We start from the raw sequence: 13,289 nt of genomic DNA, 5'->3' as shown, positions 1-13,289 counted from the left end.
GGTACGCGGGCCTCTCACTGCTGTGGCCTCTCCCGCTGCGGAGCACAGGCTCCAGAAGTGCAGGCCCAGCGGCCATGGCTCACGGGCCCAGCCGCTCCGCGGCACATGGGATCCTCCAGGACCGGGGCACGAACCCGCGTCCCCTGCATCGGCAGGCGGACTCCCAACCACTGCGCCACCAGGGAAGCCCCTCTACCATCTTATTTATATTAGCTGTCCATTTGTATTTAGCTCTCCATGTGGAATCATGTCTTCATCACACTAGGCTTTTCCTCCACCAAATGTTTCAGAAAGGCACCATGGGATCTAGCGTAGTTGGGGCTTGGTGACCAGTTAGTGAGGGTCTTCCTGTGAGTGCTGCAGTGGATCAGCTCATGTGGATGGATTTCCCCACCTCCCGGACTCCCAGCTGCATTGGTCATGGTTGCTGGCAAGCAGGTGACTGCCTCCATTCCTGTTTTGCTTGTGTTGTCTCTGAGGAAACAGGATCTCTGGGTCCATAGGCCCAAATCCCTCTATTCCTTGGAGCGACTGGGACAGGGGTCCTGCCTCAGCAGGCAACTGGAAATGGAGCTCTGAGGAGGCTGCTACAGGTCAGACTTTCCTGGGACCCATATTTTTGATCTTTATTTTTACCTCAATGGGAATCTATGATATTTATGCCATCATAGCACAACCAGAACCATTACTCATGTTTCACAATTTCTGTGGGTGATCCTGTGTGCTTCTGAAGTTCTGTCACCTTTTCAGCAGTGCCACATTTTTACTCTCTATGGAAAGAGGGCAAAACTCCCACTGTTTTGGGCGGTAACATGTCTCCATTCACCTTCCCAGTAGGGAGCTGCTCCACGAAGGGCAGGGTTTGCCCTTGACAAAGTCAAGGGTTTTGACAAAGTCAGGTGTTTCCTTTCCACAGAGGAGGGGACTAGACCCTTCCTTGGTCACCTGTGTGTCTCTAGGACCTGTCACGGTCCTCAGCACCTTGTGAAGTTGGTGTCCTAAGGTACCCCTAGTGGACACGTGTTCTCTGGCCGCAGCCTGGTGCTCAGACCGACAACAGGGGTCTTCAGGTACTGGGTGGAGATGCGTGGTGGACACCACATGGCCGATACAGAGGTGCAGACGATGGTGTCATCTCCATCCTCTCAAGGTTGTTGGACCCCAAACTTAACCAAGAGGCAGAGCCTGGGACCAGGACAGAGAATAAGGGCGGCATCCAGAAAGCCTGCCACCAGCTTGAGGTCCACCTTAAGGCAGGGCCCCCTTCCATCCTTCCTCTTACTGTCACTTAATACGCTCGGGGAGGAGGGAGGCTGGGAGGGGACAGGTGGGTGAGATACCTGAGGCTCAGCAGAACCCAGGCTGGGTGCCAGGGACATGGCTTGGCCATCTCACTGCCTGAGTCAGGGAGAGTTCTCTGTCCCTGAAGAAGGAACAAGTACGTGTCTTGGGGGCCTGCCTTTGTCCCAGGAGCTCCAGGCTCTTTTTCATATCTGGGTCCCACATGGCACCTGTCCTGACACTTACTCCTCGGCTTAAGTGAGAAGCAGATGGAGGAGACAAGGCTTGTCCCCTGAGAAGCCAAGTGCTGCAGGGCACCTACACGCCGGCCTGTGAGGGGCCTGAGTCCTGGCGAGGAGGGAGGGGGTGGACGAGGGAAGGCTGAGGCCTGAGATGAGGCACCAGAAGTCAGACTGATAGAGCCTCGGGGCCAGAGGAGGGTTTGTGAAGTCTCCCAGGGCTGAGTGGTGATGGGAGATGGAGCTGGCGGGGGCTCAGGGTTCTCCACTGCGTGAGAGTGGCGTTTGGCAGTCAAGATGGCCCAGAGGGAGGCCCAAGGGCTCTAGAAGGTTGTGATAAACCAGGCCAATAAAGAGGAAAACACAACTTTTGGATTTTCTTTGCTTTGTTCACTCTTTATTAGTGAGAGCTTAAAAATTCCTGTTGACAACCATCCCATCTCTGCTGAACTCAGGGTACGGAGAGTCCAGAGGCTGCTGGAGGAGGGGAAGGGAGAGTCGGCCTCGGCCCCCCCAAGCACCTGCGTATCTGGGAGGGAGAAGCGCCAGCCTCTGCTTCACACCTGTGCACCTTCCCGGCAGCCCATCTGTGTGGAGGGCAGTGTTGCCCCCATGGTCCCCCTCCTCAGGGAGACCCCCCCCACCCTGGCCAAGAGTGGAATAGTCTTCTCCGGTTTCTGGTAATTTCATCAGGGCCTCATCGTGTTGCTGCAGCTACAGATAACATCTTCCTGTGGGTAACTCTTCCCCGCCAGAGCCCCCTGAGGCTGGCCCCGAGCTCAGAGGAGGGGCACGGGGGTGTGGGATGAGTTTGGGGGTGTGAGGGTCTCTTAGGCAGAAGTGGGTCGGCTGGGATGCCAGAAGAGCGCTGAGGAACGCTGCCATTTGCCATTGGAAGCTATGGAAAAAGGGAAGGGGCAGGAGCTGGGCAGGGGCCTGGGGACGCCCCTGAGCTCCTGGAGCTGCCGTGGGTTATGCTGTCTTCTGATACCTCCAGCCAGGCCCTCCTAACAACACCCAAGCCCGGGTGCAGACACAGAGACCCACCCCTCCCAGGTTGGGCGGTGCACTGGCCCCAGCACAGGGCCACCTTAACTGGGCAGCCCTCTGGGCGGGGCACGTCACAGATGCCATCTGCGCGACACCAGGTGGCACCCAGGCCTGAAGCAGGACCTGGTGTGCGCAGCACATAGCTCCCAGCCTGCTGCCCAGCTCCTCACGCTGGGTCTCCGCCCAGACCATGACCCAGGGCGTCTTGGAGGCTGACAGCCCCGGCTGGGGCTGGGACGGGGATGGGGACGAAGACTGGGATGGCGTCGTGCTGACCCTGCTGGCGCTGGCTGTGGTGGCCGCCACGGCGCTAGCTTTGCACTGGTTTGGCTCTGGGCAGGACCAGGAGGCGGCAGGTCCAGCATCCACAGCCCCTCGACCTTCACAGGTGGGAGGACCTGGGACAGCCCTGCCCCCGAAATCCAAGGTCAGTGGTGGTGTCGAGGGACACAGCCCAGGGCAGGAGAAGCCACACCCTCCAGGACGTGGCCAGGGGAGTCCAGCTGCAGCAGGGGCCCAGGATCAGGAGCCCCCGCGAGGTGAAGGTCTGGCTGCTACAGCTACACCTCCACTCAAGACACCTGGTGAGGTGGCCAGCGGAGGGGCCTTGGGACAGCAGCGTGGTAATGCCACTCCAGAAGCCCCCCGAGGAAAAGGAAGGGAGCCTCGCAGGCCAGGTGCTGCCCTCCTGGGTCAGAGCAAAGCAGAGGGGACGTCTGCCCCCCTCCTGATACACTTCACCCCCCGGAGTCCTGGCGGAGAAGTGGAGGTGCAGGTAGAAGCAGGAGGCGTCCAAGCCAAGGCACCAGCTCACCAGGCCCTCGTCCACATGGTGCAACGGGACACCAGCCCCTGGCAGCAAGGTGTGGCGTCACCGGGCTCACTGGGGAGGGGCCCAGGCAGCCGCCGGTGGCAGGTGGACCGCAGCTCAGGAGAGAGAACCTGCCGCTCCCCAAGGCTGGACCCCCTGTCCCTGGGCACTGTGGTGAGTGTGTGGGATTCTGTGGGTGGAGCCAGTGGCCTCCCCGCGGGCTCCCAGGGGCTCCCTTTGCCCCAGGAGCTGCCCCCATCGTACACCCTGAAGACTAGTCCCCCGATGGATGTCTCAGAGAGGGGGCCTGGGAAGAGCAGCCCCCAACCAGCCCCAGTCCTAGCTCTGGACTCAGGAGTCAAAGCTACTGAGAGCAGGGAGGCTGGGACCCTGGCCCCCAGGGAGTCTCAGAGGTCCCCAGCCTCCGTGGAAGGTTGGCCCCGGGTGAGGAGGGAGGTCCTTGTCACCGGGAGCTTCAGCGAGGCCCCAGGCTCCATGGGCCTATCACAAGAGGGGCCACAGGGGGGACACCGACCCTTGTCCCAAGGGGAGGGGACCACAGAGGCCAGCACTGCGGGTGAGGCTGGGGCTAACGGCTCTGGAGACCACCTTTTCTTCAGTTCAGGGCCTGAAGGGACAAAGGAGCAAGAGGGCCACAGTGTTAGAGAAGGGAGAGGATCCCTGCAAGGCCAGGTGGCTGGCGGCTCTGACAGAGGGAAGCGAGCTGCAGAGGTTCGCAGCTGCGTGCCCTCCTCAAGCCCCTCCCTCACGTCCTCTTCACACACCCCTAAACCCCTCCCACCCACAGCACATCCCCATCCAGGTCTCTTACCTGTAGCCCCAACTCTTCTGAACTCTTCTCTGTCAGTCTCTTTGCCCCCCAGAGTTGGCCAGGGTCCTGCTGAGGATGAAAATCTCAAAGCCATGCCATCCCCTGCCCCAGGCCCATCCCCTGTCACAGCTGCAGCCCCTGCCCCAGGCCCATCCCCTGCCCCAGGCCCATCCCCTGTCACAGCTGCAGCCCCTGCCCCAGGCCCATCCCCTGCCCCAGGCCCATCCCCTGTCACAGCTGCAGCCCCTGGGCCTGCTAGTGGGTCAAGGCTTGCACCTCAGAAGCCCAGTGTGGTTCTCTGCAAGGGCAGTCAGGAGGGGCAGTTCTCAACTAGCTGGGGAAACCTTATTTCGATGGTTCTTAGGAGTCACCCCTTCCCCAGGCCAGAGAGGCCCCAAGGGACAGTCCCAAGGGCAGCTCTGGAGAGCCCCAGAGATCCCAGCACTTCCACACCCTCTGAGAACAGAGAGTCTGGCTCTTCCCCTGAAGAGGCCGTCCCCAGCCGTGAGGACAGGCATGGCTCGGCTGGACTGGTCACAGGGGCAGGCACAGGGGGCCTGGCTGAGGCTGGAGCTCGGCCACAGCAGAGCAGCACCGAGACCAAGGAGGCTCCCACCGCAGGCCCTCCCTCAGGCCCAAGAGGGGAGAGAATTGAGGAGAAACATCCAGACTCGCTGCCATCTGGTACTGCAGAACCCAGGGCCCCCTCACGGCCACCGGAGCAGACCCAGCCTGGCTCTGCACCCTCCCCAGTTACAAGGCAGGACTCACAGCCTGTCCCTCGGCCACGGAAACGCAGCTTGTGCGAAATATCCCAGAGCTCTGAGCGTGAGGCCAGCCCAGCGGCCCCAGGGCAGCGCCGAGGACAGGAGCCCGGGGAGGGGCCCAGCCCTGCAGGCAGCGGGCAGGTCCTCACTGAGAAGCAGAAGGAGGCCCGAAAACTCATGGTGTTTCTGCAGAGGCGGGGGGCCTGGGGGGTGGTGGAGGGGCCCCAGAAGCCCAGATCCTCGGCGGCAGCGGCTCTGCAGCGATGGCTGGACCTGGGCAGCTGCCTGGAGGCACTGGCCTTTGCCCAGCAGCACGGGGACCCCCGCCTTGCCCAGGAGACCTATGCCTGGATGAGTGACAATCTGCTACACGTGCTGGGAGACCCGAGCCTCTACCGGCAGCTGAGTGGCGCTGACCGGGAGCGTATCCTGAGCCTTCGGACCAGCCGGGGCCAGGCGGTGCTGGGGGTCCTCGTGCTGCCCAGCCTCTACCGGGTGAGCCGCTCGGGGCTCACAAGGGACCCTCGTGGGGTGGAAGAAACTCACGCGGTGCGGCCCGTGCCCCCGCCTCCCCGCACGTTCCTGTACGTGTTCCACCCCCGGGAGAACGCGTGGCGGCCCCTGACCCAGGTGCCCCAGGAGGCCCCGCTCCGGGGCTGCGGTCTCTGCACCCTACACAACTATCTGTTCCTGGCGGGGGGCATCCGTGGATCCGGTGCCGAGGCCGTCTGCTCCAACGAGGTCTTCTGCTACAACCCTCTGACCGACATCTGGAGCCAGGTGCGGCCCATGCGGCAGGCGCGTGCCCAGCTCAAACTGGTGGCGCTGGACGGGCTGCTCTACGCCATTGGGGGCGAGTGTCTGTACAGCATGGAGCGCTACGACCCGCGCACAGACGCCTGGACCTCCTGTGCGCCCCTCCCTGCAGGCAGCTTCCCCGTGGCTCACGAAGCTGTGGCCTGCCGGGGGGACATTTATGTTACCGGCGGCCACCTCTTCTACCGCCTGCTCAGGTACAGCCCCACGAAGGACGCGTGGGACGAGTGCCCCTACAGTGCCAGCCACCGGCGGTCCAGCGACATTGTGGCTCTGGGGGGCTTCCTGTACCGCTTCGACCTGCTGCGGGGCGTGGGCGCCGCGGTGATGCGCTACAACACCGTGACAAGCTCCTGGAGCCGGGCCGCCTCCCTGCCCCTGCCCGACCCCGCCCCGCTCCGCTGCGCCGTGCTGGGCAACACCATTTACTGCCTCAACCACCAGGTCACAGCCACCTTCACGGTCTCCGAGGGAACCGCCCAGTTCCAGGCCAAGGAGCTAAAGCCTTTTCCCCCGGGGGCCAAAGGGGTCCTCTGCCCATTCATCCTGACGCTGCCCCCCGTGGACCCGCTGCAGACTGCCCTCTGAGTGGCTGCTGGAACACCAGGGACTTCAGCACTGCTCTCCGGGGAGACCCTGGGGCGGAGTCTGAGGGCAGGAGGGGCACAGGGAGGAGGCTGTGATCCAGAACTTTCTGCCCTTGTTCCCGGGACAACTTTCCTTTTCTGTTCTAATAAGCCTCCTGACTCCGCCTTCCACCTGCTCCCCTCCCCTAAGCCTCTCCCCTCAGAGCCCAGGCTCCCCGCACCTGGGAGCTGGTCGCTGGGTGTCCCTAGCCTGGTATCCTACCTCCCACCACACCCATGCTGCTTCCTTCCTCTAGGACTTAATTCCCTCTCTGGTTACCCAGCGCCTCTGCTGGCTCACCCACCCTCCTCCAGACAGAGATCCTCTCTCACAGCACCACCCCACTGCCTGGGAATTACCTGCCTGTGGGACTCCCTGGGCTCCGAGAGCCTGACGTGTCCCTGGGCACCAGGACTTGGCCCACTGAGGAGCCTGGCAACCCCTGAGCCGAGGAAGGAGATGGCTGGGAACACATTCTGCTTCCTAGGGTCTGTCCCTGGGGCTCCAGGCCAGGCAAGGAGCCCTCAAGGGGGTGGGAAGGGGGACCAGGGAGCAAACAAGTCCCCAGGAAAAAATCCTTGCCTCTGGGACTTTCTACCTGTCCTGAGGCCTCTGGGAGCCTGGTTGGCTCTCCCCTGGAACAGCTCTGAAGCCCTCTTTTGTCTGACTGACCTCAAGGGCCTAGAACCCTTGTCTGTGAAAGTGCCCTGCTGGCTCTATCCCCTGCCCAGACCCCAGCCCAGGCCGTGCAGGACCACTCAGCTCATACCCCTCTGCAGCCTGGTGGGGTCTCTCCTGCCGGCTCAGCCCCTCCAGAAGCCTGCCCCACTTCCCACCAGCCCCCTTCCTAGGTGAGGCCTGGGTTTCGCCCTCGTTCTGCCCCTTATTAGCTGTGTGGATTGGAAGAGACATCTAACATTGCTTTTCTTGTCTGAAACGGGGCTGTGAGAACATAAGGACACACTCGAGAGTGCCCAGCCTGGTGCCCCAAATACACAACTGAATAACTAATGTTCCCCCTTATTCGCTTTGGAACTCACAGTAGGAAGGTAAATAAATCTGACTGAATACTGCTGCCTGTCCCACCCTCTGACCTGGTTTGTCCCCGTCTGGCTCCCTTTTAGTTTTTTTATTCTAAGTTCGGCACCACTGGCACTGAGTACGTCTACTTCATCGAGAGCCTCTGCATCTCGCCCTTCTCATGTGCTGTCCACAAGGTTTGTTATGCAGCTGGGTGGGACAGAAAGGGTCCTTAGGTTGTGCTTGGAAAGAAGTTTACTGAGAAACAAGCTCTGCGCACAGCCCTGCTCCGGGGCCGCTGCTACTCTGCCAAGCCTGCTCAGGCCGTGTGGGGTGGGCGGGCCTCCTGCGCTCGCTTGGTCTCATCGAACAGCTCCTGCCAGTTCTTCTCCAACTCCTCCTTGCAGTTGAGGAAGGCGTCCTCCAGCCGCCGCATGGACTCCGCCAGTGTGGGGTTGGTGCGCATCACCACCATGTCATAGGCCATCCACGTGGCCTGCACTGCAACAACCAGACAGGCCCTGGTCAGGCCACAGGGGGCTGCCGCAGCGCTGGAGCCCCCCAGCAAGGGCTGGGCGCCTCCGCTCATGCCCAGCATCCTGGGGACAGGACGTGCTGAGTCACCCAATTACTCGAAGGAGAGAAAGCGGGTCGGCCATGCGTTACAGGGCTCATGACAACCCTATTAAAACTCCTCTCTACGAAAAGCAGTAATGAACCTTCCCTAATCTCACACAAGCCTTAACTTCTGGATACACCAGCCCACAACACTAAAAGGTTGGAGGCCAATCTGACATGAAATGTTAGGAAAAATGAGAGTAAACACAGGTCCTTACCTATCTGCAGTTCACAGCTAGTGGTTGCCGGGTGACCCCCAAGAAGTCATAACCCTGCCCAAGCTCACATACTCAGGTAGGGCTGACCACTCTCACTCCCCCAAGGCTAGAGCCTCAGGTTATCTCGTGCTCATTGGCCTGGGATGCCTGCCCACCTCCACCTTGGCACCTCTCTGCTTTCAATAAGGCCAGTCCAGGGGCTCCTCCTTCTGGGAAGGTTTGCCAAGTTCCATGTTAGGTGTCCTTTGGTGCTCACCACTGCACTGACCACCTTTCTTGCTCTTTCCCTTTGAGAGCAACTTGAGGGCCGCATCCCCTGGGCCTATAGGTGAACATGTGCTTCCTGTACAAATCCAATGGTGTGTGCAGAAGCCCCACCCCCACCTCTTCCCTCTGCAGCACCCGCCCCCCACTGGTGTGGTTCTCCCCTTTAGAACTATGAAGAACAGGGTTGTCTCTCTGTGCAGTAAATACATCTCCTTAGAACCTCTCCTGTCTGGGTTAAAAAATGCTGGATACTTTGGGAAACTATGTCCTTCAGGAAATGAACCAAAGAAGAGATAGGCAGGGAATTCCCTGGCAGTCCAGTGGTTAGGACCCCGCACTTTCACTGCTGAGGCCGTGGGTTAAATCCCTGGTCAGGGAACTAAGATCCTGCAAGTAGAATGAAAAAAAAAAAAAGAGATAGGCAGAATGATTAATAACAAATGCACATGTATGTCTACACACAACCGAGGTCAGCAGTGTGGCAGACTTGAAGTTTATAGAAAGTGGCATCTGTTTGTTTAGGGAAAAAGTGTTAGAAGAGATACGTGCAGTACACCTCAGCAGACAGAGATACGTGCGGTACACCTCAGCAGACAGAGATACGTGCGGTACACCTCAGCAGACAGAGATACGTGCAGTACACCTCAACAGACAGAGATACGTGCGGTACACCTCAGCAGACAGAGATACGTGCGGTACACCTCAACACACAGAGATACGTGCGGTACACCTCAGCAGACAGAGATACGTGCAGCACACCTCAACAGACAGAGATACGTGCGGTACACCTCAGCAGACAGAGATACGTGCGGTACACCTCAACAGACAGAGATACGTGCGGTACACCTCAACAGACAGAGATACGTGCAGCACACCTCAACAGACAGAGATACGTGCGGTACACCTCAACAGACAGAGATACGTGCGGTACACCTCAGCAGACAGAGGGCCTATGATATATAGCTAGCACAGGGATTCTCGATCTTCTGGAAGTATGAGAGCCACTTGGGACACCTGTTAAAATGTAGACCACTGGCCCCTCTCAGAACTCAAAGAAGGTTCTTGTGTAGCAAGTTGGGAATGGTGCCCAGGAACCTGCATCTTGGCAAGCATCCTGGGCAATTCTGGTGCAGGAAGCCTGTAGACCACCATGTGAGGCCACCTGGGCAGCAGGTGGGGCATGGACCTGAAGCCAGGGCAGAGTCTGCTTCCCAGCTCTCCACTCACTGGCTGTGTGACCTGGAGTAAGTGATTTAAACTTACTAACCTCATCTCCTCTTATGTAAAGGACGGAAAACGTCCGGATCTCATGGCTTTGGTGTGAAGATTAAACCGATGATGTATGTAGCCTGTCTCCAACATATTAGGTGCTCAAGAAAGGAGAAACTCTTACTATAAAATAAATAATTCAGGTATTCAGGACAAAGAACTAGGGTGGGTAAACAAAACAAAACAAAACAGTCCACAGAAATGAATCTCATATAGTCCTACATAGCAGCTGAAATTCTAGTCCTGAGTTTCCTGAGCTCAAAGCAGAGAAGGAAACATGCTCGGTTATAAGATTCAGTGACCATAAAATAAAAACAAACCCATTGTTTAAGACACTTTTACCCCAAGAAAGAATTTCCTTATAGGTATATTTCATGAGAGGTGTGTAACATAATGGAAAATGTCCTTGACAACATCCCTACTTTAAATACAAAGACATTCTTCTATGTCTACAGTTGTAGGCACTGGTAAAAGAAAGCTGGTGGCACAGTACCAAAGCACACTTCAGAAAAGGCAATTCAATGAGACACTAAAACATTATATCAAGTGCATAGCCCTCTTATGATTTGATCCAAGGGAAAAAGAAAAAGAAAATATAGAATAGGAAGGACTCACAATCATCTGAAAATCCTTTGGAAATATATGTCGCCTGAGTTTTTCATTCATTCAATGTTTATTGCGCACCTGCTCTGCGTCGGCATTTTGCTAAGGCAGCCCTGATGATACAGCTGTCTACTACAGGCCAGACACATCTCTGCCCTCGTGAGCTTCTATACTAGTTGCAGTGGGAGGAGACAGATAATAAACATATAAGACAATTACACATTGTGAAAGGAGCTGCGAAGCAACGCGTATTGTGACAGAGAAATGGGATAGGAAGAGTCTTATTTTAGACCAGGTAGTGAGGGCAGGCCTTCTCAGAGGGCTTTTGGTAAGGCCTATGCAGTAGCAAAGCCAAGGTCCTAATCTCTCGAGGGGCCTGAACAGCAGATACTCTGAGAGGCTAGTTAGGACTCGCCCCGCAAACTCTGATAACCTGCTGGGTAGGGCCAGGTCCTCACACAGAAATTTAAAAACTGGTCAAGATGTGCACTAGATGCAGGGTTCAGTAAAGGATGAGGATAAAGTGTTCCAAAAATCTGTGTAGGAGAGGGAGGACTAACGAGGGATACAGTGAGGAGATGTATTCTGACAGTAGAAGAGGTAGAAGCAGAGAACAGGAATGACAAGGCTAGTTGAGCCAGGCGATCAAGGGATGAAGATAAGCCTGGAGTTTACAGACCACAGGCTAATTCACATCACTGGCAAAATAGAAGAATCAACATTTTAAAATGTAAATGGTGAAGGTCTACCTCCTCAAATCTCAGGTCCCAAATGGTTTTACAGATGAGTTCCACTGAACTGTGGAAGAACATTTCATTCTTATCTAACGTAAGTGATTCCAGAAATAAGAAAAAGAGGGAAGACTGATAAGCTGACTGTATGGACTAGTGTTAACTTTTTTAAAATTTTATTTTACTATTATTACTATTTTAAAAAATTTTTTGGCTGCACCACGTGGCATGTGGGATCCTAGTTTCCTGACCAGGGGTCGAACCCATGCCCTCTGCACTGGAAGCTCCGAGTCTTAACCACTGAACTGCTAAGAAAGTCCCCTGGTGTAACTTTTTAAGAAAAGCATTTGATAGAAGTATTCCGTTTACACTGTAGAAAATTTGAGAATAGAGATAAGCAAAAATAAAAACATAATTTTCCCTAAGCTGGTTTATTTTAAAACAAGACAAATATTATATAAAAAAAATTATAGGTCTGTCTCACATGAAAATAGATGTAAAATCCTAATATATGATCTAACCAAACCTAACAATGTGTTAAAATAATATGTTATGATCAAGTAGAGTTTGTAAAAGAAATTCAAGGATAGTTGAGTATCAGAAAATCAATCAGCATAATTAACCACATTAATAAAAGGGGGGAAATCATAGTAATATCTCAGTTAATGCAAAAAAAGGCAGTTAATAAAGTTTAATACTTATTTGTGATTTCAGAGAATCAAAACTAACAAATTAGGAATAGAAGGAGACATTTTAACCTAGTAAAGGTGATACACCAAAAACTTACAGCAAACATTATACTTAATGGAGAAACTGTGGATAAATTCCTTTGGGAATCAAACAAGGATGCCTCTAATAATGTAATGGGTATTGAAGATGTTGGTAAATGGAATTTAAACATTTAAAAGAAATAAGAGATATAAGGTAAGAGATAAAACTAACAGTATTTGTAAATTATAAAAGTGTATATGAAAGAATAGAGGTCCAATAGTCAAGTCAATCTTAAAAAAATAACAGCTAAAAGGGGGAATATACCCTATTAGATATCAAGACATCTTATAAAGCCCTGTTTTATTTATTTAGCCACACTGAATGGCTTGTGGGATCTTAGTTCCCTGACCAGGGATTGAACCTGTGCCCTCAGCAGTGAAAGTGCGGAGTCCTAACCACTAGACCACCAGGGAATTCCCTAAAGCCCTTTTTTAAAATCATAGTGTGGTACAGACAAACAGACCAATGAAAGAAAATAGTATGCTCGGAGATAGACCTAAGTGTATATGGAATTTAGTATATGATGAAAGTAACACTAAAAAATCCTTCAGAAATATACGTCTCCTGAAAAAAGGACAGTATACTCCAGATGGATTAAAGACATAAATATGAAAGATAAAATAACATTTATAGATCAAAAGAATACCTGTGATCTAGGGACTTCTTAAAAACCACAAACCAAATGTCATGAAGAACCTAGGGGTAAGACAGAAATAAAGACACAGACCTACTAGAGAATGGACTTGAGGATATGGGGAGGGGGAAGGGTAAGCTGTGACAAAAAACAAAACAAAACAAAAACAAAACCACAAACCATAAGGCAAAATATTGGTGAATTTCTTGTTATCAAAAATTTTTTTTCTACTAAGGACAACATGGACAAAATTTTCATACAAATGATAGAAGAAATTTACAATCTTAAAACTGATAATGGGTTAATATCTAGAATATACAAGAAATTACTTCAGGGCTTCCCTGGTGGCACAGTGGTTGAGAGTCCGCCTGCCGATGCAGGGGACGCAGGTTCGTGCCCTGGTCCGGGAAGGTCCCACATGCCGCCTGGCGGCTGGGCCCGTGAGCCATGGCCGCTGAGCCTGGGCGTCTGGAGCCTGTGCTCCGCAACAGGAGAGGCCGCGACAGTGAGAGGCCCGCGTACCGCAAGAAAAAAAAAAAAAAAAAGAAATTACTTCAAATCAATAAAAGAAATTCAGCAACAACAACAAAACCCTGGAAAATAACAAGTGTTGGTGCGGATGTGGGGAAACTGGAGCGCTTGTGCATTGCTGGTGGGGTTGTAAAATGATGCACCATTGTGTAAAAGAGTTTGATGTTCTTCAGGAAGCTAGATATAGAATTACCACATGACCTA

General features: G+C 54.3%; 1 protein-coding gene across 1 annotated transcript in view; it reads right to left on the bottom strand.

Annotated features, from left to right (window-relative positions):
• Positions 1–5,791: 5,791 nt before the first annotated feature.
• SYCE3 (synaptonemal complex central element protein 3) overlaps positions 5,792–13,289 on the bottom strand; it is a 29,164-nt gene continuing 21,666 nt past the window's right edge. Inside the window, exons 3-4 of the mRNA XM_024737637.1 lie at positions 7,791–7,944; positions 5,792–5,939 (exon numbers count right to left, since the gene is read on the bottom strand). Of these exons, the coding sequence (XP_024593405.1) occupies positions 5,792–5,939; positions 7,791–7,944 (302 nt within the window). The remainder of the gene's footprint in view (positions 5,940–7,790; positions 7,945–13,289) is intronic.

This window comes from Neophocaena asiaeorientalis, unplaced genomic scaffold (assembly GCF_003031525.2).
Source record: "Neophocaena asiaeorientalis asiaeorientalis breed wild unplaced genomic scaffold, Neophocaena_asiaeorientalis_V1.1 scaffold242, whole genome shotgun sequence".
Lineage (NCBI taxonomy): Eukaryota > Metazoa > Chordata > Mammalia > Artiodactyla > Phocoenidae > Neophocaena > Neophocaena asiaeorientalis.
This window is presented reverse-complemented; position numbering and strand designations above follow the sequence as displayed.